The sequence below is a fragment of the Vulpes vulpes genome, chromosome 16, assembly GCF_048418805.1.
Source record: "Vulpes vulpes isolate BD-2025 chromosome 16, VulVul3, whole genome shotgun sequence".
NCBI classification, from domain to species: domain Eukaryota; kingdom Metazoa; phylum Chordata; class Mammalia; order Carnivora; family Canidae; genus Vulpes; species Vulpes vulpes.
In genome coordinates this window covers 59,996,316-60,020,746 of record NC_132795.1, presented here as the reverse complement: position 1 = coordinate 60,020,746, position 24,431 = coordinate 59,996,316, and the positions used below count along the sequence as shown (strand labels likewise).

General features: G+C 50.2%; 1 protein-coding gene across 4 annotated transcripts in view; it reads left to right on the top strand.

Moving 5' to 3' along the window:
* Positions 1–14: 14 nt before the first annotated feature.
* The window catches only part of ABTB3 (ankyrin repeat and BTB domain containing 3), a 309,913-nt gene continuing 285,496 nt past the window's right edge, over positions 15–24,431 (top strand). For all 4 annotated transcript variants that reach the window (XM_072742516.1, XM_072742513.1, XM_072742514.1 and 1 more), the window contains exon 1: positions 15–1,286. In XM_072742516.1, coding sequence (XP_072598617.1) covers positions 158–1,286 — 1,129 coding nt within the window. In that variant the 5' untranslated portion in view covers positions 15–157. The remainder of the gene's footprint in view (positions 1,287–24,431) is intronic.

The following is a 24,431-nucleotide window of genomic DNA, read 5'->3' as shown; positions in this document are numbered from 1 at the left end:
GGGAGGCAGCCGAAAGTAGTAACACTTGGCAGTGGCGGCTGGTGGAAAAGTGAGCCGAGGCGGCGCGGACTCGGCTCTCCCCGCGCGCCGGCGCCCGCTGCTCTCGCCGCTCCTTCCCCTCGGCTCCCCGGCGGCCGCAGCATGAAGTGGCGCAGCGATGGCCAGGAGAGGTAAGAAGCCTGTGGTGCGGACGCTGGAGGATCTGACGCTGGACTCGGGTTATGGTGGCGCGGCGGACTCGGTGCGCTCCTCCAACTTGTCCCTGTGCTGTTCCGACTCGCACCCGGCGTCCCCGTATGGCGGGAGCTGCTGGCCGCCTCTAGCTGACTCCATGCACAGCCGGCACAACAGCTTTGACACCGTCAACACTGCCCTGGTGGAGGACTCCGAGGGGCTGGACTGCGCCGGCCAGCACTGTTCGCGGCTGCTGCCGGACCTCGACGAGGTCCCCTGGACCCTCCAGGAGCTGGAGGCGCTGCTGCTGCGCTCGCGGGATCCCCGGGCAGGCCCGGCGGCCCCCGGAGGCCTGCCCAAAGACGCGCTGGCCAAGCTGTCGACGCTGGTGAGCCGGGCGCTGGTGCGCATCGCCAAGGAGGCGCAGCGCCTGAGCCTGCGCTTCGCTAAGTGCACCAAGTACGAGATCCAGAGCGCCATGGAGATAGTGCTGTCCTGGGGCCTGGCGGCGCACTGCACGGCGGCCGCGCTGGCCGCGCTGTCCCTCTACAACATGAGCAGCGCCGGCGGCGACCGCCTGGGCCGCGGCAAGTCTGCGCGCTGCGGCCTCACCTTCTCCGTGGGCCGCGTGTACCGCTGGATGGTGGACAGCCGCGTGGCGCTGCGCATCCACGAACACGCCGCCATCTACCTGACGGCCTGCATGGAGAGCCTCTTCCGGGACATCTACTCGCGCGTCGTGGCCTCCGGGCTGCCCCGGAGCTGCAGCGGCCCTGGCCCGGGCTCCGGCTCGGGCCCAGGCCCGGGCTCCGGCCCCGGCTCGGCCCCCGCGGCGGACAAGGAGCGGGAGGCGCCCGGAGCGGGAGCGGCGAGCGGCGGCGCCTGCAGCGCAGCCAGCAGCGCCAGCGGAGGCAGCAGCTGTTGCGCCCCTTCCGCCGCCGCCGCCGCAGCGCCCCCGGCCGCCGCCGCCAACCACCACCACCACCACCACGCGCTGCACGAGGCGCCCAGGTTCACCGTGGAGACGCTGGAGCACACGGTCAACAACGACTCCGAAATCTGGGGGCTCCTGCAGCCCTACCAGCACCTCATCTGCGGGAAGAATGCCAGCGGTAAGTGGCCGCGCGGGTGCCGCCTCCTCCCCGCGGCGCGGCCAACTCCCGCGGCAAGTTTGCCTCGCGCCCCCCTCCCGCGGCGTCCGGGCCACCGCACTTGTCCCGGGCCTCCGGGGCGCCGCGGAGCTGGAGGCTGCCCGAAACCAGCCGGCTCGGCTCGCTCCCGCGCTCGGAATCCGCGGAGTCGACTCGGCTCCTCGGCCCCGGAGTCCGGGGCGCACGCAGTCGGCCGCTCGCGTGGGGCGGGGCGGGGCGGCGCGGCGCGGCGGACCCATCACCGTTCGGGGACGCGGCCGTTCCCATCATTCGCCCCTGGTACAAATTTCCGCCAGAGCCCTGTGCTTTTTATTTTTTTATTTCTTTTTGACCTTGACGATGCCACATTCTGGGGCGCACGAGTCAGGCTCCCCGGGACTCCAGAGGAGGTGCATTCGTCCCGCCACCGCCCGGCTCGCGTACTTCCCGGCGCCCCCGGGACACGGTCCTGGCGCGGGCGTGGGGGGGCCCCGCGGCCGCCAAGGCTGAACGTTTGGCCTAGAAACAGTCGGGAGAGGCGTGTGTGCGGGGAGGGCGGAGCGGGAGACTTCCAGGTCCCAAGTTTTCCCGGGGCCGTTTCTGAAGGCCAGAGCGCCCAGCTGGTGGGTGCTGCGCGGTGGACACCCCCTGCCCTCGCCCCTCTGGGCTCCCAGTGGCAGGGAGCTGCAGCCGTCACCACTTTGCTTAAGGAGCGCCACTAGGGACCTGGGCAGGATGGGAGTGGGGCGGAGTTCTGGAGAGGGCTGTCAGCTTAGGGCGGCGTTTCCAGCAGGTTCTGCCCCCCCCCCCACACACACACCCCGGGGTTTGGGAGGCGGGAGCTGGGTGGGTTTGAACCTGCAGTTGTGGCGGCGGAGGGGGTGGGGCCGGGGGCTCTTGTTTTCGAGAGCTCGAGCTGGCGGTCCTGCCTGTCTGCGAAAGCCCGAGCTAGACACTTCAAAGCTTCAGTTTTCCACAGGAAATGGTAGAAGCGTAACTGGAGACTCTAAAAGCGAAATAAAACTTTGCTACACATTCGGCGGTTTGGCCGGAGATTGCGTGGTTGGAGCTGAAATGCAGTCTTTCTGGGTAGATTTCATTCATGTTGCTGCCTGTCGGCTTCCCGGGGGCTGAAAGAGAGATGCGGCGGGCGCGGCCTCTGGGGGTGCCAAGCGTGTGCTGGCGAGCGTGTGCGTGTGTCTGTGAAGTGTGCTTGTGAGTGTGCGCGGGAGAGCGCAGCCACGCGGGGCTCCGGGGAACCCAGCCCCCCAGCTCCCGGCCCTTTCACCTGGTTTTGATCATCGTTGGGGGAGGCGAAGGAAGGAGCAAAGTGGGCGTGGGGGAGGGGGAGGGGCGCGATCGCGACTTCCGCGTTGATCTGGAGGCTCTTGAGGTTCTCTGGGCCAGGGACCTGCCCCCTCTGCTGCCGGTCGAGGGCGCAGAGCCTCTGCGGGGCTCCCCATTCCCCCACCCCAAGCGCACGTGAAATCCTGACCCAGGTGGAGACATCTAGGGAAAGGCCTTGGCCTTTGTATGAGCTTCTTCAGAAGGGGGAGGATTCATCTGAAAAACCCAGGAGCTTTAGGCTGGATTGCTTGCTCTCTGTGCGGGAGCCCTACGCCCACAAAAAGCACAGAGGGCTTAATTTTCTCCCCACCAGGTGCGCCCCACCTCCGCTGTTCTTACCTCTCCCATTAAGGTCGTCCTTTACTTCTTACTGGCCCCCAAGCCCTTATCGCCCTGCTGGGACTGGAACCTGCTTTTGCTAATCTGTCACAGTGTTTCCTTCCAGGTAAGGAGCATTCCCCTGAGAAGGCACCAGTTTGGGAATCAGGGCATCCTCCTCCACCTGTGTCTTTGCCATTCTCTTGAATTTAGGACTTTGGTGGACTCCCCTTGGTTCTCAGTGTCCTGGTCTGTAAAACAAGGGCCTCCTGTAGCTCTGGCTGTATTAGTAGCCTTTAGGTTTTTTCAAATTGGTTTTACTTTTATGATCCTTAACATATTTTAAAGACAGTTCTTGTGTTTATCTTTTTCGGAGTAGGTATAATTTAAGGAAGGAGAAGGCCACAGAGTCGGTTTTGGGCAGGGTGAGTGTGTGGCGGTTGGAGTTTGCTGCCGTTTGCTGCCGTGCAAACGGTTCCCACACCACAGAGCTTTAACTCCTGGGTTCCAGGGCCCTTCAGCCATCTCTTAGCATGAGATCTACTGCAATTTCGTTGTGGTCTCTCCATCTCCTTTCTTTGAGCCTGTTTAAAATGGCAGGTCATTTATGCAGAAAAGTAAGGAATGAGCAATTAGTTTCTTAGGTTTCTGAAAAATACATTAAACATCAAACCTATTAAACTGTTGTGCAGGGCAGTCTCTCTGATCTGCAGGCCTTGTTAAGGAGCCCATACCTTACGTGATCGATTTTTTTACCCCTTTAACTCAGCGGTCTCACTTATTCATTTGTGAATTTGTTTATTCATCAATATTTATTGAGCAGTTAGTAAATTTAAGGACGGAGCAAGCAAGCACTGCGGTTCCAGAGGAAATAACTGCCAATGTGTCTCCAATACTGCTCTGTACGTTGATCCATTTGATCTTCGGCATTCCCTTGGAAAGCTACTACCATTATCTCCATTACACAGAGGAGGAACTGAGGCCCAGGAGACTTAGTGTTTTGCTCTTTACCGGCAGATGAATTCTCTGCCTTTAAGCTATCCACCTGTCCGTCATTACCTACTCAGTTGAACATAGACCCTTTATAGCCTGACATCCTTTCTCTCCCAATTCATACACTTTTTGTTCCTTTTATTTTATTTTTTTAAGATTTTATTCATTTACTCATAAGCGACACACACACACACAGAGAGGCAGAGACACAGATGGAGAAGCAGGCTCCATGCAGGGAGCCCGACGCGGGATTGGATCCTAGGTCTCCAGGATCATGCCCTGGACCGAAGGCGGCCCTAAACCGCTGAGCCACCCGGGCTGCCCACTTTTTGTTCCTTTTAAGCTGCACTGGGCCGTAGTGGCCGTATAGTTTTAATCTATAAAATGTAGATTTTACATTTTTATAACCTCTGCCGAGTCTAAGAGAGAGCCTGGTACACAGCTGGAGCTTCCTAGATGCCTGTTCAGTTGAATGAGCTGTTGTATAATATTATACAGTGATGTCCTGAAAGAAGCTACGGATTTTTGAGTTTCTTGAATCATCCTTTCAAATCTTTCTACCTTGGTTGCCCCTTCTCACTGCCATCTCTACACCTGTCCACCCTTGTAATTTGCTGCTGCTAAACTGCCACGCCCAAGGAATTATGAAACTAATTGCATGGGGCTACGTTCAGAAAACAGAAGATAACGAGCTATAAGCAAGGGCTTGGTGGCTCTCAAAAATAATATGACTGGGTTTAGGGCATGTACTTTGTGGGGACTGTTTTAAGAGTTGGCTTTTTTCTTATGTTGATTTTTCAGCTGGTTTGAAGAGCTGGGATAAGAGCTAATAGACCCCAGTGAATGTTGGCTTTCTGTGGGGTCTTAAAATTTGGCTTGATTGATTTTCCTAAAGCTAAATACAAGGGGCCAGCAGAAGTGCTTTAGCAAGCCCTCGTTTGTGGTTTTACCTTAAACACTTCAGAGCTAGCTAGTTCTCACTCATCCCTGAAGAGTTGATGGAGAAGGCTCTTTCTGACACCTCTGTGAGGATTTCCTTGATGCAACCCCTTCCCCACTCCCCCTCCTTTGGGAATCCTGACCTTGACCTTGCTTTAAGTGACTCCCCATCTCACTGTGGCACCTTCAGTGCAAGCTTGTGTCGTATTCATCTTTGTCTCTCCTCTTATATCACTCAGCACAGCACCTGGCACATAGCAGATGCTGAGTACTATTTGTTGAATGAATATAAGTGGTACACTAAATCTTTAGGATTTAAAATTCACCCACCAACATATGTAATCAACCTTTCTAAAGACCTTTCAAGTCAGACCTCCTGGATTTGAATTTCAAGGCTGTTGTGTTATTGCTGTGTGTTCTTAAGCATGTGACCTAACCTCTCTGAGCCCAGTTTCTTCAGCTATATAATAGAGGTAATAAGCAGTAATAAATGAGATTATGTGTATAAAGGTATTACAATCTGCTGCCTGACACATGGTAGGGACCAAAATGGTGATGGTAGTTGTGATAATTCAGGCACAATGGTATATCCCATCTCTAGCTCATCCAGATTAATTCATCTCCAGTGTGGATAGAGCCAGCAGAGCACAGAATTTTAACTTGGATCCCCCTTCCTGATATTCCCAAAGTCAAATAATCCAGCGTGCTCATTTCAGGGATTGGCTCCATGGCCAAGGTGGCAAAAGATTGTTTTGGTCAAAGGAAAGTAGTTTATTTTATTTGCAGTGTTTTTTTTTTTTTTTTTTTTAAGGCATCCTTAGCAAAGAGGCACTAGGGAACTTAACAGGGTGCCAGAGTTCAGAGGTGCAGGCGTTTGTCAAAATGCATTCATTGCACTGTAAACCTAAGATTTGTGCGTTTCACTGTACTTTTAAAATGCACTGCAGTAAAAAAAAAAAAAAAAAAAGCCATAAAAAAAGGCCATATATGTTCTTGAATGAAATTTTGTTTTAAATGCAGAAGGAGTTTGAAGGAAAGACTGGAAGAGGCGGTGTGGTGTGATGAAAGGGTAAGGACTTTACACTGGGAAAGATTTGGCCTCATATTTCAGCTCTGCTGCTTCCCAGCAAATGACTTAATTTTGCTGAATTTGGTTTTCTCATCTGCACAGTGAGGATTACCAGAACAAAACAAAACAAAAGGCATAAAAAAGGAAGAAAATCCAAATCTACCACATACAGTGATTAAAGGATTAAATCAGATCAAGTGTGTGAAAACACCTGTCACATAGTAGGCACTCAATTATAATGGCTCTCTTAAAACACTGATTATTCAGGTTGGGGATTTTGAATAGTTCCTTTCATTCAAGGATTCCCAAATCACCTTATAAACATTAATTAAAAGGGGCCCTCGCCCAGGCAGCGCTGGCTTGGTGGGCAGGACGGTTTTCAGGTTTGTGATTCAGTGTTGCCCGCCCCCCCCCCCCCCCCCCAGACTCTGATCTGCACTAAATGCTTCCCTGGCAGTTTTCCTGTCCTCTAGCTGGTGGTACTGCTCCATGGTGCGGTGTTACTGTGCTGGACAAAAATGTCACAGAAGAAACCTAGCTTCTTAGGAAGAATAGCAAAAACTATCTCAAGAGTCAGCCATGGCAGTGTCTGTGCTCACAGAGCACGTTTTTAATTAACTGGCTGAATGTAAATTAAAACTCGGAATTTGGGTCAGTGGAGGGTTATTTGGTTTTCGATGCAGACTTGCCAGTTCAGTGCTGGGGCACTTGCAAGTAGGGTGTTTCATGGAACAGAAAATAAAAATAACAGCAAAATAAGATGAGGAGGGATCAGTCTAGAGACCTGGGGTCAGCTGTGGCATGCTGATGGCTTTCGAATAGGGGGAAGGCCTCTAATTCTGGATCCATTATCATTTGTGACCTGGAGCCAAACTCACCTATAAGATAGGTCTGATTATCATCTACTGAGAGGTAAAGATAAAAAAAAAATTGATTTGGGGCCCCTTGGGTGGCTCAGTGGTTGAGCGTCTGTCTTTGGCTCAGGTTGTGATCCTGGGGTCCTGGGATGGAGTCCTGTACCAGGCTTCCCCGCAGGGAGCCTGTTTCTTCCTCTGCCTGTGTCCCTGCCTCTCTCTCTGTCTCTCAGGAGTAAATAAATAAAATATTTTTTTAAAAATTTTTAAAAAGAATTAACTTCGAAGTTGAACATACTCACAACCTGCAGTTTTCCTATCTGTAAAATGGGTATTGTAATCATAGCTACACTTGTATCATGCTTTTTATTATATGCCAGGCACTGCTTCTCTGTATTATGATCATTACAATGACATTAACTATTCTAAAAGCCAACCCTCAAATCTTAGAAATTGAATATGATAGGAAGCTGTTTCTTACTCACTAAAGTCTTATTGGGAGAGGAGTGAGGTGGGAGGTGGCAAGAGAGTCATTTAGGTACCAAGACTGATGGATTTGGTTTTCTTTATTATCAGTGCGTGGCCTTCAGGACATTCATCTAGCCAATAGGTAGAGGAAGAAGGAGAGAGTAGAGGATCTTATGAAAGGTGTTATGGGCTAAGCCTGGATCCCTGGAAGGGATCTTCATCACTTGTGTCCATATATCCACAGCCAAAAGTGGCTCTTGGGGAGTATGACCAACCTGAAGCTCTAAATCTTTTGTGACCTAGTTCCTGCCCTTGATCTCTTAGGGGCCTAAGGATTGTGTTAAGGCTGTCACCATAAAGATACTTACTGATTTTCCCAGTGTAGCTCTCTTAACAACTTGGTAGGATTTTCATCTGTGCCATCTAGTGAGCCAGTAGCCACACCCATAGTCATCTCCTAGAGCTCATTATCAAGCCTGGATGATTTCTTCACTTTCTTAGCTGGATACCTTTCTTTCTCTCTCCATCTAATGATGGCTACCTTGGGACCATGGGACTCAAGTGGGAAGCTTATGTCCTTTATCTGATCATTTACTTCACTTAAAAGTCTTCTCAGTCTTGACTCTTACTGTTTGGGATCTAGAAATAGTTGTCCTTTTCAGTTCTCCACTATTCTTTTCCAATTCTACTTGCAAACTGGCTAATTTGTGCCATAGTTCCGCTTTCTTTCAAATACCTTGCTAAACTCAGCCGGGGGCCAACAAGCTCCTGTTATTCCTGTTATTTTTTTTTCAAACCTCTTTCTCCAGAGCTTACAGGCTCGGCAGGCCCAATTTGGGCCTCTGAGTTATCTGAGGTGACAGCTTAACCAAACATTTTACCACTGTACATCATGCACCTCTAGTGTCCCAAACCCTACTCTTGTCTCTAAACCAAGGCCACGTGTTTAAGCACTCCACTCACTTATGGTACCGATGTCTTCAGTAATTAGGGTGATGCCAGCTATTGCATCAGATAAACCCTAACATCTTAGTGGCTAAACCCAGTAAAAGTAGCCTTCTCATTCATGTTGAACTTAATTGGTGGCAAAGCAGGGAGGTGCTTTGTCCTGTGGATGTTGATGGAGGTTATGCCATTGGGAACACTCTACTCTGGGGACTTGGACTTCCTGCTCAGGGACAACAGGAGTGCAGAAGGCTGTGTAGGAAGCTTTTAGAGGACAGTCTGTATATGACTGTATCCGCTCCTGCCATATTCCAGTGACCAGAACTCCGTCACATGGCCTCAAGTAGAAACAAGGGGGCGGGGGATGATGGTCTCTGGCAGGTCCTCCACTCCCAACTGCAATTCTGGATTCCAAAGTTGAGGAACAGAAAGCTTAAAGAATTTGGCTCAGGTGACACAGCTAACAAGTGGTTGGTTCAGATTTGAACCCAGGCAGTCTGGCTCTGGGCCACCTTGTAGGATATTTGTGAAGATTAAAATAATATAAAACGATCATGTAGTGTATACAAACGATCATGTTTTCCCCCACTGTCTCATGGTAAGTAAAGACGTGATACCTATCATCTTTTATGTTTATTATTGTTATTGTTATCGTTATCGTATTGTGGAAGTGGGTGCTATATGGATTCATAGTGAATCAGCATGATGCTCTCAGGCATGGGTAAAATGTGAATCCAAAAGAGGGGGAGCCCCAGGCAAGTTGTATTATGTGCTCGTCCTTTCCCCTCTGCCATCCTTTGCATTTTACCTACAGCGGTAGAGGTTGTTAACACTTGCTGGCTCAGGTCCTGGACCAGCAGGCCTTCACATGTAATACTTCGTTCAGCCCTCACACCATTCTTGTGAAGTGGGTGTTTCTCAATCCCATTTTCCTGGTGAGGAAACCGAGGCTCAGACAGTAGCTGATTTTAGTTGCCATACATACTAAGGGGTAGAATTGGGGTTTGGGTTTCGAACTTCGGCTCTGAAGGCCCACACACAGTGGTGAACTCTGGCTCAGATGAGCCTCTGAGGGGACCCCAGAAGGACTCCAGTGCGGCCTGAAGGGTGTGTGCAGTGGAGGGCGCGGCTTGCCTGGGTGCTGGTGCTCCTGCTTGAGGATTGTCCTTTGTAGAAGGACCCATGGTCACAGGTCTTTTGTCTGCCTCTGCGGGCTTTCCCCATCCTGGCTGCCCTGTGCGGTTGCTTGCTGGGAGCCTCCTTGGCCGAGGCCCCTGGGGCAGTGGGTGGCTTTGTTGTCTCCAGAGGACAGCTCTGTCCATTCCCTGCCCAGCTGGCTCAGTGCCGAGGGAGCATGGTCCTTCTCACTAGAACTGAATGCAGAAATCTGTGGCATGGTGGAGAATCTGTCCTAGTCCTCCCTGAAAACTCTCCCAGAGCGAGAGTTTTCCCAGACTTTAGACTTAGCGGACCAAGGTGGAAACTCTGATGACCTTGGGAAAGCCAATGAAGCTTCTGAGCCTTGGTTTTCTCATCTGTTGAGTGAGGATAATGGTAGAACTTCCTCATGGTATCATTAGGAGGATGCGTTGATTCATGTAAACGTCCCTAGAATATGTAGTATTGGAGATACCATAAATACTTAATGTCTGCTGGCAATTATTATTATTATTATCAAATGTTGAAGAGGCGCTGGCTTCCTTGCTGAAAGACCTGGTTCCTGAACCCTGCTTCCTATGGAGTGAAAGTCCTCAAATCATCTGTCAGTAACCAGATCTCCAGGGTTTGACCACTTACTAGCTGTGTGATACTGGGCAGGTTATCTAACCTCACAGTGACTCAGTCTTCCCCTGCTAAGTGAGATTAATAATAAAACCTAGTTCTTAGAGCTGTAGGGAAGTGTCTGCTCTGTAGAAATTCCTTGATAAATGTTGATGTTGTTGAATTTTATTATATTCATTACAACTTTTACTGCAGGAACTGAATTATATGTTAAGCAACACGATCCCTGCCCTCATGAAGCTTGTGGGCCTGTTAGTGAACTTATTTTTTTCATCAAATAATCAGGTAGAGGTAAATTTACAGCTGTGATGGTTGCTACAAAGGAAGGATACCCAGGGCTGAAAGAGCTTTTTCTGAGGCTCTTGATGCCATCAAGAGTAAGAGAAGACTTCGATCTGGCAGTGAGGCTTGAGAGAAGTGGGAGAATGATCCATTTGGTTGAAAAGGTAGACGCAAACAGAATGTGCAAAGGGCCTGCGGCAGAAGGGAGCCTGGTGAGGAGAACGGCCAGTGTGGCTGGATTGGGAGAACAAAGTGAGGGGAGCTGGGTAGAGGTTGGACCCAGCCGTCTGCCAGATTGAGAAGTCTCTCTTTTCCTGAGGTCATTGGAAAGCCTTTGAAAGGTTTTAAGGAGGGAAATGCAAGACCAGATCTGTGTTCTAAGAAGCTCATGTAGGCTGCTGTACTGAGAACACACAGGAAGGTGAATGTGGGAAGGCCAGTTAGGTATTGTCACTCCACCCCGCACAAGAAGAATCTGAGGCTGTGGCACATTTCATAACTTGCCCAGAGTCCCTGAGGCAGTAAATGGCAGAGTGGGGATTTGAGCTCAGCTCTTAAGGGACTTCGCATTCTCCCTGCCTCCCACCTGTGCAACACCCCCCTCCCTGGGGAGCCCTTGGTTCAATTTGCAACTTTACAGGTGGGGAAACTGAGGCTCAGAGTGAGGCCCTCCTAGCCCAGCATCACAAGGTCACAGGGCAGAGCAGGAACCAGATTGGATTTCTAGATTCTTAGCCCACCCGCTGTCCTCTGCGAAGCACTGTTTCCTCCAAACCAGATCAGTCCTTGGGGGCAGCGAGGACTGGGAGGCTGCATTGTTTGGAGGTTAATTTACGACCAGGCTGTAGCATCTCTGGTTCTCACTGTACATATCATAGTAGAAGAAATGCCAGTTCGGGAGCATGGGGGTCCCCATTAGCTGGTGGCAGCACCCACGAAAGCAATCACTGCAAAGACCAGGTGTGCTCAGGGCAGAATCATGGTAGCCATTCCCCAGTGCATCAGTATCCAGAAGCTGATAGGGAGGCTGCTTGGATTTAACTGTTTTTTTTTGGGGGGGGGGGTGGCACGTGTCCTTGTTTCTTCCTGATGCCAATGCAGAGCACTGTCCAGACGTCAGGATGTGCATGAGAGCAGACACAGATCACCTCCTCCCTCCCTCCCTCTCTTTCTTTCTTTCTTTCTTTCTTTCTTTCTTTCTTTCTCTCTCTCTCTCTCTCTCTCTCTCTCTCTCTCTCTCTCTCTCTCTTGATGGCCTCAGAGCATTTCAAGTACTGGAGAACAGACACAGCCATTCCTTCCCTTGGCCTCCTGCCTCTGCCCCCTGTCATCTTTGCTGACTCCGAGGGCCTGGGCCTGGTTCACCCTTGTGGGCCGAATTGGACATGGCTCTGGCCCTCATGAAGCCGTAGGCCTGAGGTGGGTTAGGCTGGCTCCCAAATAACCCCCCAGAGGTAAAACTGTGCCTGTGGCAGGAGCCCCTTAGGACGGGTTCAGGGGCTGTAGGGCAAAGCCTCCTCAGATGCGGACGGGGAGGGGAGTCTGGGGAGGCCCAGCTGCCCCTCCCGTGTGCCTCCAGGGGCGGCTGTGACCAGCACCAGGTTACCAGACATTCAGGGGGGTTAGATTCCTGGTTGTCCTTCCTGCACTGGACCTGTGTCATTGGGGTGTCATGGGGGTGGGGAGGGAACAGAGCCGGGACTCTCATCTCTCAATTCTGAATTCTGTGTGTGCCCCTCTTTCGTTGGAAACCTGCCCCCCACCCCCTCCACCCTATTCTGCAGCTGCCCTGCTGCCCACCCCCCCCCCCATCTGCAGCTGCCCTTCCCGTCCCCCCGCCCCATCTGCAGCTCCCAGATGCTGAGTCTCCTCACGTGCTGCTTCCAATCACTGAGGTAGGCTGGTGCGGGTGGGTAGCCAGGTTGGCAGCCAGGTGGGTGGCCAGGTGAGCAGCCAGGTGTCCCCTGCCTCTCTTCTCTCAGCCTCCCACCCCTCTCCCGACCTGGTCCTGCTGCTGACCCTGCTGCTCCACGGTTCCCTTGCTCTCGGCGCCAGAGCCAAGAACAGACGAAGAGTAAGCTGGCGATTTCATGGCCTCGGGTGGTGTCAGATGTGGAGCTGCTGGCTGGGGGCAGCTGAAGCCACAGGAGATGAAGAGGGTGTGCAGGAAGATGCCCTCACCCTCTAATGAGTAGGAGGGCTTCAGCTCAGGCCCAGCAGGGTAGACACATGCTGTGCAACCTCAGACAGGCCCGCGACCTCTATGAATCCGGATCTTCTTATAGAAATGGGAAATAATGATAATACCAGGTTCTGGTATGTGCAGAGTCACGAGTGTCAAACAAGACAATGCTGTGGGAAACTGTAAAGCCCAGCACTTACTAATGGCAAAGGTGAAATGTATTGAGGGTTTACCACTGTGTTAGGGTTTTCCAGAGAAACAGAACCAATAGGATATATCGATACTGCATATGAGAAGATTTGTTACAGGAATCAGCTCACACAGTGCAGGAAGTCCCACAGTTCGCCACCTGTGAGATGGAGAACCAGGAAAGCAGGTGGTGTAATTTGGTCTAAGTCCCAAAGCCTGGAAACCAGGGGCCACTGGTGTAGGTCCTAGAGTCCAAAGGCCCGAGAACCAGGAACTGCTCCTCCGAGCTTCCCAGTGGCCTGTGCAAAAAGAGCAATTGTGAGCAGCTACACAATTTGTCGTATGATGGGGGAGGCAGAAATACAGCAGCTGCCGTAGCCATTCTTGTGGTGGGGGCCTGAACCTGGAAGACACTCGTCAGCAGGGCACTAGAAGCAGTTATGAAGCTGTACTTGGCAACCTCACATTTCAGCCCGTGGTTGTCAAGAAAGAACAAAGGGAGCCTCCTCTCAATCACAAAGTGTCTCTCTCTGCCCGCTGTCCCCCCTCCTTCATTCCTTACAGAACATCCAGGTATTGTGATATGTGGGGAAACCAAAGGTCAGGGATGGGACAGCTTGTCAGTGTCCCTCCTGTGTTCTGGCCAAGGGTCTTAGGGCCACAAGTTGGCCCGGAAGCTTATGTCTGTGTCACCTGGAGACAAGATAGGAGTTCATTGGAGTAAAAGTATATCAGTGCTCCTCTGGGAGAAAAATAAGCATTCTGTGCACTGTTCCTACAAATACAGTGTTCAGCAAACATGGGTGTGAGTTTGGGGAGGGAAGAGAGTTGGAAAGGATCTGGGCTTTGGAGAGATGGGCACCAGCATGGTCAGAAACCCTGATCTTGAGGGTTTAAGGACAGAGAAGACATGAAGTTCACTCTAGAACAAGCTGTGTGATCTGAGGCTAGTGATTTACCTCTCTGGACTTGTTTTCTTTTCTGAAAAGTCCATCCCCAGAGAGTTTCGAGGCTCAAAGGAATCATCAGATGTGAAAGGGATCTGTAAACTGCAGAATAATCCTTCAACCATTCATTCACTCAACAGATATTTACTGAGGGCCTGCTATGTAGAAGGCATGGTTCTGGGCACTTGGCATATATCAGTGCACAGACAAAAATCCTTGCCTGCATAGACCATGAATTCTAGTGGGGGGAGACCCTGAGCAATAAACCTAAGTAAGCAAGTATAGGATGTTAGAAAGTGATACTTGCCATAGAAAAAAATAAAGCAGAGTGAGGGGGCCTGGCAGGGCTGGGATGGTGGGTTGTAATTATAAATAGTGTGGTTAGGGTGGTCTCACTGAGAAGGTGACATTGGCGCAGAGAGGTGAAGGAAGTGAGGGATTTAACTGAGGAAGAAGTGTTCCTGGCAGAGGGAACAGCAGTACAAAGGCCCCGAGACAGGAATAGCAAAGAAGCCAGTGTGGTAGAGAGGTGTGAGTGAGCCAAGAGGAACAAGAGGTGAGAGCAGAGTATCACAGAAAGCCAGGTTGGGTAGGTCCTCATAGGCTATTGCAGACTTTGGCTTTTATTTTTAGTGAACTGGGAAGCCTTTGAAGGAGTTTTGAGTAAGCATTTGCAGGTTTGATTTTATGATTTATGATTTTAATCACTTTGGCTGCTGGTTGAAGAAAATAGGCTCTAGAGGAGCAAGAGTGAAATGAAGACCAATGTGTGGAGGTCCTTAAAATAATGCAGGCAGGAGGTGATGGGACAGTAGACCAGGGTGGTAGCAGCAGAGGTGAGCTAGAAGTGGTTGGATTTGGGCCGTAATGAAAAAGAAGATCAACAGGGTGTTGCTGACCCATTGGGTGTGGGCTGTCAGGACATGAGAGGAGTCAAGGATGACTCCAGGTTTTGGTCTGAACAGCTGGAAGGCTCGGGTTGCATAAATTGTGCTGGGGAAGTCTGGGGAAGGAGCGGGTTTACAGGTGCAGAGAGGCTGGGTGTCCAGTTGGGGACATGTGTGCGTTTGAGGAGCCTTTGGGGACCACAGGTGAAGATGTCAGCTACGTGGTTGAGTTCAGGAGGGACCTCAGTTTGGAGGTATAAATTTGGGAGTCAGAAGCATACAGATGGTTTCTGAAGCCAGAGGACAGGACAAAGTCACCCAGGGAGTGAGCGTAGAGGAGACCAGAGGACCAAGGCCCAGGCCCTTACTTGGGCGAGGCCAAGGAGGAGCAGCCAGTGAGAGGAAATGTCCTCCCAGTCAGTGGGAGGAGGCGTACAGGAGGAGCAAGAGCCCCATTGTGTCATGTGGCCTGCCAAGTACTGAGCACCATCATGCCCGAGCTATGGGGGGGTCGCTGCCTGTAACCCCTGGGACCATTTTTGGACCATTATAGGACTGATGGACAAGCAACATCAAGGCACCTGATGGGAAGGAACCGCACTGGCCATTGTGAACCGGGAGGATGTTTGGGGCTACAAAATGGTCTCCGTATGTCATCTCTACACTGGGGGGATTAGGCCAAATCAGTAACTTCCAACTGGACCATCATGACCTTAGGGTTCTGTAAAGGGCCTTGCAGTGGGGAGGCTTGCTTCCACGCCTGCCCTGCACACACTTCACCAGAGCGGCTGTCCTTCCCTTTGCCCTCCATACGTTGGACTTCTGCATAAAGATACATTTGAGAGCGGGGTTCTGTTGCCACATAGAGTCTGAAAAACACTGGCCCAGATGATTTAGCAAGTCCTTTCTGCTCTCACATCCCAGGAGGCTCCGCAACTCCGGGAGCAGGGATCCCACAAGATGCCTGTGCTTTTTTGTCTTTGGTTATGGGGACCCGCCAGGAGGGTGTGCCCCCTGAGGCTTGGAGGAGGGGTGGGCTGGGTGGGATGGGGGAGGGGAGCCGGGGGGCAGGTGACGTGCCTGGAACCTCGTAGTTCTAGGACCCCAAAGGGTTGGGGGGAAGGGAAGGAGGAGAGCCAGTGTTGGAAATACACAGGGCTGGTGGGAGGCAGGGTCCAATTAAATGCTTCCAAGCATCTCCTGGTGATTTGCAATTCTGCTCTTTCCCTGATGCTAAGCTCTTTTTCTCCCTGTTCACCGCTGTCTCTTCACCACCCAGGTGCCATTTCTGATCCAAGGAAGCAGAGGTGGAACTCATCAAAGCTATCTCTGAACCAAAAATAAGCCTGTCCAGCCAGACACGTCCCAGCCTTCCAGGCCAAAGTGCTTGCTTTCATTTGTCAGAGTTGGCACAGTCACCTATGGCTCTCAGAGGTCTGAGGTTTAAAACTGGCTTGCTTCTGTCTGAAAGAAATATGTATATTTTTTCCTAAGAGGTTTTGTGACCAAATCAATTTTGTATCTGCAGAAAGGATCGGTCTTAAATGCCGGAACCCCAGTATAGAAGATGGGGACTTTGGGGGTGTGGTGGCCTAAGTGATGTACTCACTAGGATGTCTAACCTGCTGATGTTCTGGAGAGGAGCCAGCGGGGTATACTGTGCTGTATGACCAAGCGTCTGAGGTCAGACAGCCTGAGTTCACATTCTGGCATCATCCCTTACTGGCTGTGCCACCTTGGGTGGATTCTTATGTCTTGGCTTCAGTTTCCCCCCAAATGCATAGAAATATTTTGGGGCTAAGATGAAATGCCATGATGTGACTGAGTGTGGGAGCAGCAAGTGCCCGGTCACCTCTGCTGTTATAGCTGGGACTCTCATTCCGCCCCCGCCACCTCCACGGTCGACTCACCAGCTTACCTGTTCGTCTTTACAGGCCACACTGTTTCTTATTCATCTTTGGGTTCCTAGTTGGCACTTACACAGATGTGTCCAATGAGCAAATAAGGCCATGGAAGGTAAGCTCCGTGCGAGCAGGGTATTCGTGTTTCATTTCCCACTCTTGCCCCGAGACTTAGAACAGTGTCCGTATATAGTGATCACTCTAAATATTTGCAGTCTGTGAAATGCACCATGAATTAGTGAAACTTCACTAACAGGGAAGCCAAGAGCCTAGAACTAAGTGGCTGGGAGTCTTCCCCTCTATTCCCACGTTCCCAGCCCTGAGAAGCTCTCCTTTCCACAGCTTGCCTCTCTTTGAAGAACAGAAAACAGGATGATTGCTCATTATTCCCTTATACCCACTTTCTTTCTGTGAGATGGCACCTTGCTCTAATTCAGAGTTGAAAGCTGTGTCTGCGTAGACTCTTGGATCTTAGCCTTGGGAGAAGCCTGCACAGTACCCCTGGTGCAGTCCTGCTGCCTTCAGTCTGGGTATTAGGTGGGTTTTGCAAGGTGTGTGGCCTTTCCAGGTGTGTGTGGGGCTGCACAGCTGCTGCTACATGAGCGGGCAATGGAAAATCCTGAGCTTTCCAAGTGTAAGGTCCTCACTTCTTGCCTGGGCCTGGACCTTAGCTCCCTGAATCACCCAGGTGTGTGTCCATGATGCCCTGCTGCCCTGGGAAAAAGAAACAAGGCTTTTTTTCTCCCCCTTTCCTCAATTGCAATTCACCCTGGGTCCTATTTTTTGAGGCCTGCCATGTGTCGGAATATGTGTAGCCTACTTTCCAGACGTTCTCTGACCCCATCCATGAGGTTAGTGTCTCCAGTTCTCTTGCACAGCCTGGGGACCTTACTAAGAGAAGCTAAAGAGGCTTCCGGACGGCCACCCTGTCCAGGGGCAGGAGCTGGGGGTCCCACCCTGGCCGCTGAGTGCGCCATCCGCAGGCTGTCCTGTGAATGCTGCCGGCCATCTGCTTTGAGGGTGCAATGTGACCCGTTGAAAATTTCTTAAATGTTTTAGTAACGCTGAGGCTGTGTCTAGACCATGATGAGGTAGCTGGTCAATTCCACAGGGATTAAAAACATCGGCTATTAGATGAGCAATCAATTTAATCAGATCGGCAATGTGGGATTGTGAGGGTAAAGCAACCGCATGTCTGGCTCTCCCCCTTGTGACTCAGTGTTTGTGGTTTCGTGGGTCTCTCTCCATCTCTCCTGGTCCTTCATTTGGGAAGTAGTTCAGCATCTACCAAATGCCAGGTGCTGGTGTAGGAAGAAAAGTACACACCACTGCCAATATCCAGGCCAGTATTGTGATTAGAAAGACCAGGACCACTTTTTTTTTTTTTTTTTTCAGAAACAGTGTGACATTTATTGATTCAGTTCTTAATCTGAGCCTTTTTAACCTAATCCTCCTATTGACTAACTCAGGTCTGCCCTTCTCCCCCCCCTTCCTTGGAGAACACAGTCATCTGCCAGTTGAGTGGAATTGAAGCAAGGCCGCTGGAAGATGGGAGGAGATGTCTGCTACTTATCAGGCTGCGCTAACTATAATTGTGAATCCCACAATCCTTGTGATTAATTCTTTAGGCTTGCACAGTTGACAAAGTTCCATTAATCATTCCTATCAATATTCCTAACAGCCCTGCGTATTAAGGGCGAGGTGGCATATTTTGCCCAAAGTCACCAAGTTAAGTGGCAGCACCAGGCGACTGTTTGACTCCTAGTCCAGTGCTCTTTCTGTGCTTCCTAAGGCCACTCTGTGCATTGTTGGTACTCAAGTGTTTTTGACAACCTGGATTGAATATTCCAGGGTGGGAAGGAAGAGTGCACAGGGATCCCGTCGGAAGGATGGGATATGAAGGTTACCCCAGATTTTGCCCTCCCAGCCTTTGGATATATGGAGTTATTTGGATATAGGGCCCTCCCCTGAAATTGGTCAGACCTTGCATCTGACCAGCTTCTACCTTTGCACCTTCAGCTGTGGTGGTGGGGGGCTCCTTCTGGGCTCCCTGGAGCATTATGATTCAGGCTTCAGATGCAGCTACTTGCAGGTCAGGAAGTCCCTGTAATGTCCACGTAGACAGGAGGAGTGTTCCTGCTGGGCTCTGCAGAGCACAGATGGCCCCTCCCCCAGCTTCCCGCTGGCCCAGAAAGAATGGGCTACTTGAGCATCTCCACTAGCAGACTTTCTAGAGAAATCTGGCCCAGCCTAAGCAAGCTTCCTCTGGAAGAAAACACAAGCACAGAGGCTCACAAAGCCTCGTGTGCCTCAGCTCAGCTGTAAAATCCATCCTGTGCTTGCATAGAATAGGTTGCCCCATGTTGCACCGGGCACTGGAAAAGGGGGGGTGTGTGCCCGGGGAGACATGCTCCGAGGCACGTTTCTTACCTTGGTTTTCCATTTGCCAAAAGTTTTCCATTGCAGACTTGTCACAACTAGAAATCCTTACGTATTCCGTGCACAGGGTCTTTGTTATGGATCTTAATCATTCATCATGTTTTCCTTAAAGTAAAATGAGTTTCCTATGAAAGGAGAAGTAGGAGGTTATTGATTGTACATCGTATATCAAGGAAAGATTCAGTTTGTTTCCATTTGGAAGAAGTGAGGGCAAGTATTTCTTAACTGCAGCAGTACCAGGAAATAGGCAGCTAGTGTGTGTATGTGCGTTTGTGTTTGCACACAGGTTCAGTGGGATTGTCAGAATCCAGACATTTGCCAAGGCTTCTGAGTTTGGGCTGAGTTGTGATAGCTGAAAGTTGCAGATGGTCATGTAGGTAGTTTTAGCATCTTCCTCAATTCTAGCCTCCCCATGTTTGGGGCACCACCATCCCACATCACACTCAGACAGACCCCATCGGATTTATGTTATGGCTAGAAAAAAACTGTAATGATTTTGCTTTGGGAATTATTTTGCTCTGTGTACGTCTCATTTTTCAGTGGGCTCTGGTTTCTCTGCTGTCATCATGTGTCCTCGGGAATTCCTGCAGAGTGAGAAAGACCTAACCAGGCTTACCCTCCCCCAAATGTCATGAAATTGTGATGAGTGTTGATGTCAACAGTTCATGATATTGACTTCATGTTATAGGTTTTAGCCACTTAATTACACAGCTATTAATTATGGCTTTGCAGTTTTCTTTTCACATTTTGGAGCTGATAATTTTCACTTTTAAGGCATTGGGTATGTTTGTAGCCCTAAGAGGCCCAGGAATTGAGCTGCCTACTGGGAAAAAATTATCCCGTGCTTTTGACATCAAGAAACCTAGTTGAGATTGGCCTCAGAAGGCCACTCTGCGAGTTTCACTGCCCAACTGAGGCCTCTCTCTCTCTCTTTTCTCTGTGTCTCTCTCTGTTTCTGTCTCTCTCTGTCTCTCTCACACACACACACACGGTCTCACACACATGTTCACATTCATACTGTAATGTGGTTGTTGAGATAGTTACAATCTAGTGCAAAATCAAATGGTGATCCCTCTCCAGCCTCCCCTTGCTGATGGGGCCGTGTGTTGTCTGCAAATCTGGATAGGAACTTTGGGCCAGTGGTGTTTGGGCTCGGAGATGTGGGATGAAACCACAGTTGGTGGCCTGCCGTGTGCTCCCTCATGTATACAATTCATGGGTCACTTTTCCTACAGCTACGTAGGGCCCTGATACAGCTCTCAGGAGGTTGATTGAGTGGCCAGCCTTCCCATTTTAGAGAGAAGGAGAAAAATGAGCACCAGACAGAAAAACCACTCCTGGGAGGCTCACCAGAGACTTCCCACGATGGAGGCCTTCCCTGGCTCTCTCTATAACGATCTGCATGGTCCAAGTGTATTTTTAAAGATTTGGCAAAAATTAAAAAAAAATTTTTTTTAAAGATTTTACTTATTCATGAGAGACAGGAGAGAGAGAGAGAGAGAGAGAGAGAGAGAGAGAGAGAGACAGGCAGAGGGAGAAGCAGGCTCCATGCAGGGAGCCTGACATGGGACTCCATCCTAGGTCCCCAGGATCAGGCCCTGGGCTGAAGACAGACACTAAACCGCTGAGCCACCTAGGTGTCCCACAAAAATTTTTTTTAAATTAGGAATTCAGTGAAGAGAAGTAGAAGGGCAGTGCTGAGTGTTGGAGAGACAACCATGAAGAGGGACACACTTGCTCATGCCATTGCTCAGGGACAGGATGATGTGGAAGCTGGAGACAGCCAGCCATGAGCAGGGCGGGGACACCGACTCAGGTGGCTGGGAACTCTGTGCAGAGCAGCTGAGGATGCTCTGTTAGCACATGCCCAAGCTTGGCGCCTGCATAACTGGGCCACGCTGAGCCACAGGCGTGGCAGGGATTGAGTCACTGTGGCTCTGCCACTGAAAGCCACCTCTAACCTTCAATCCGAGCTCTGTTTAGGTGTCTAGGAAGCACCTTGTGGCTGGCCGGTCTTGTGCTGGGAACTGAGGCTCCCACAGTGAGTGGGAACAGCATTGTCCCAATCTTGTGAGGCTGTCCTGGAAATGTAACACTGACCAGTGATCACAGGATCCATGGGAGTTCCAAGAAAAGGGGTTCAGGGTTCTGTGTGCTTTGGTTCCCTCATCTGTAAGAAGAAGGGAGTTAGGTTGGTGGTTGGTTTCAGACTTGGTTTGAAATGCAGCCTTTCTGGGAACCTCAATATCTGAAACACAAAAAAGCAGAGTTGTTTTGGCACACTCACTATCCCCTTTGTTGAACATCGGACCCTACTGCCGTATGGAACCCAGTTTGAAAACCAGTGGGTGAGCTTATCCCTGCAGGATCTCCCAGGAGCCCATACAATTCTAGAATTCTGTGGTTTCCTGATGACAGGTGAGGTCCCTTCCATTCTGAGCCATTGTGAGCCTGTGTCTGGGGTCCTGAACCCTCTGTTGGATGGAGGGCATCATCCTTCTCTGCCTCTGGATGCCAGATTCGTGTCCTTTCTTTGGGGGAATGGGAGGAGGCCAAATGCCAAATCTTCCAAAAGGGAAGCCTGCCTGCAGGGGAGGGGAGGAGGTGCACTGGGCTTGCCCTGTCCCTCCAGCTGTTCAGAGCTACTCTCAGCTGGAAAGTTTGGGGTTGTGCCATTGCTACTGTCATTCTGTCTGCCACATGGGCCAGAGCTGGCAAATGCCATCCCTACTCAGAATGTCTCAGGGCCTACAGACCACAGTCAGCCTCCTTATGGGAGTCTCACCCTAGGCTTGTTCTCATCCAGTCCATTCCTCATGGCACCCCAGATTAGCCTCTATTAATGGCCACAGAGTCAAGCCCAAGCTCCTCATCCTGCCACCCCCTATTCTTGCCTCAGTGGAACCTCAGTGGCTTCCCAGGCTATTCCCACCCTCCCCCAACCACTTTCATGCCTAATCTTGAACCTCTGCTCAAGCAGCTTGTCCACCTGGAATGGCTCCTTTCTCCCCTTCCTCTCAGCCGCATGGCTCCAAATCAAGCCCTACATCCTTCCTGGGGTTGTCCCAGAATAAGCAGATTTTTCCCTTCTTTGAAATTCTACAGCCTTTGCTTGCTGTCTGCAGTGCTTCAGCTGTGGATCACATGGCTCCTTTTGTTGGAAGCCTTTTGTGTGGCCATGACCTGCTTCTCCCATTACCTGTAAGCTCTTTGAGGGCAGAGTCTGGATCTTTCATTTCTTTTGCCCCTTTTCCTGCCCTGTGCTCAGTGAGGATATTACTTGATCAGCTCTTCCAGAATTAGAGCACAAACCTATGTATCAGTCAATTAGAGCATTCTGATTGTTAGAGGTGGCCAGAGGTGAATCAAAGTTGTCATTCTTGACCAATAAGAACACTTGATTTTAATTGGGCAATCTGATGTCAGATTGTGTTTGGCAGCTAGTATCAGAGACCAAACTAACTGACTTACACAAACAAGGAGTTGGTTTTCTCTTTTGTAACAGCCCAACCAAGGCAGGTAGACAGTCCAAGGTCAGGCAGGTGGTTCTACATCTCAGGCTTCTTTGTCTTTCTTCCCTGGCATCTTTGGCACATGATTTGCATTCTCAAAGTACTTTAAGGTCCCAAGATGGCTGCTACAGCTCCAGTCATTGCTTCTACATTTTAAGCACAATGAAGAATGAGGAAGGATGGAGGAAGGGGTGCCTGCCAGTGAATTCAGCTCTTCTTTCAAGGAGCCTCACTGATGCCCCACCCAATAATCTTGCTTATATCTCTTTGACCAACACTTAGCCCCTCTCCAGCCACCATTTCTCCAAGGGAAGCTAAGAAATTTAGTTCTTTAGCTGGACATGTCTTTCCCACCATGACTACCTGATCTGAGTGCTTTTCCTAAGGAAGAGCACAGGAAAGGGATATTGATTGGGTTCGCAGCCAGCAGTGCCTGTTGTAGCTGGTTAATGGCACCTGTTGTATTTCACGCTAAGTAAGTACCTGTCAGAGAAGGCATCAGATATTTCCTGTTAATGCTTTGCAATTTTCTGCCAGCGAATCCCAGGACCTCAGAGGTCATGTTTCTCCAAGAGCTCATCCTCATACAAGTATTTCTTGAATGATACACCCTGAGCCCCCAAAGTCACCCAATATAATTGGCCTCATAAAGGGGTGATGGCTGACACCCTTGTCATGGTCAGCTCATCCTTTAGCACTGAGGAGTGGTCCTGGTCTTCTGGATCACTTTAAGGAGTTGCTAATTGAAAATACATGGGATCCCTGGATGGCGCAGCAGTTTAGCATCTGCCTTTGGCCCAGGGTGCGATCCTGGAGACCCGGGATCGAATCCCACGTCAGGCTCCCGGTGCATGGAGCCTGCTTCTTCCTCTGCCTGTGTCTCTGCCTCTCTCTGTGTGTGACTATCATAAATTAAAAAAAAAAAAAAAAAAGGAGTTGCTAAAGCAAACATGGGGTCAGGCTATGCCCTCTGTGTTAAAGTCATTGTCCCCATACTTGATAGTGAACTTGATCTTGATTCCATACAACTTTAAGCTTCAATACAGATTTAATTTAATATTTCTGTAGGGTTTAGGGGCACCAGGGTGGCTCAGTCAGTTAAACATCTGCCTTCGGCTCAGCTCATAATTCCAGGGTCCTGGGATTGAGCCCCGCTCATTGGGGAGTCTGCTTCTCCCTCTCCCTCTGCCCCTCTCCACCTCCCCTTGTATGTATACTCCCTCTCTCTCCCTCTGTGTATCAAATAAATAAATAAAATCTTAAAAAAATACTTCAGTAAGGTTTAATTGAACAACCTGATTATATTAATAAGTGCTGATTTTCCAAAATGACTGATTGGCTTTTAAAATCACTCTGGTGCATAAAGGCACTCTAGAAGAAATTGTAGTTGGACCAGAAAGTGCTCATGACTTTCTCCATCAGACCCAGTTTATTGCCAATGAAAGACAATGGTCTTCCAGGCTGGTCTGGTCATTCATCCCAACTCCCCAGGTAAGACTTCAGCTGGATACCACTCTTGCTTTTACTGGTGCTTGGGAGGTTCTCTCTGTCTGGAAGGGGAGTCTCTTTACCTCCCTGTTTTCTGTTTATGGACTATTTTTTTTAAAGATTTTATTTATTTATTTATTCATGAGAACACACACAGAGAGAGAGAGAGAGAGAGAGAGAGAGGCAGAGACACAGGCAGAGGGAGATGCAGGCTCCATGCAGGGAGCCTGATGTGGGACTCGATCCTGGGTCTCCAGGATCATGCCCTGGGCTGAAGGCGGCGCTAAACTGCTGAGCCACCTGGGCTGCCCATGTTTATGGACTATTTAGTGTTTGGAGGTGAGTGTGAAGTATCTTGTCTGTGAATCACCATGGACTGCCTCAGGGTTGAAAAGATAGGTAAAATCAAGTGTGATGGAGGCAGGGGATCCTTTATAAATAAGTAGGTCCTTGGGTGGGCCTGAAAAACATATCTTTGAGGCCATGTGTGAGACCAGAAAGATGCTCATTCTCTGATTTTAGAACTCTATGAAGGTAGAGTTTTGTGGAATTTGCCCCACAAAGAGAGTTAGAGGGAGCTTTGAT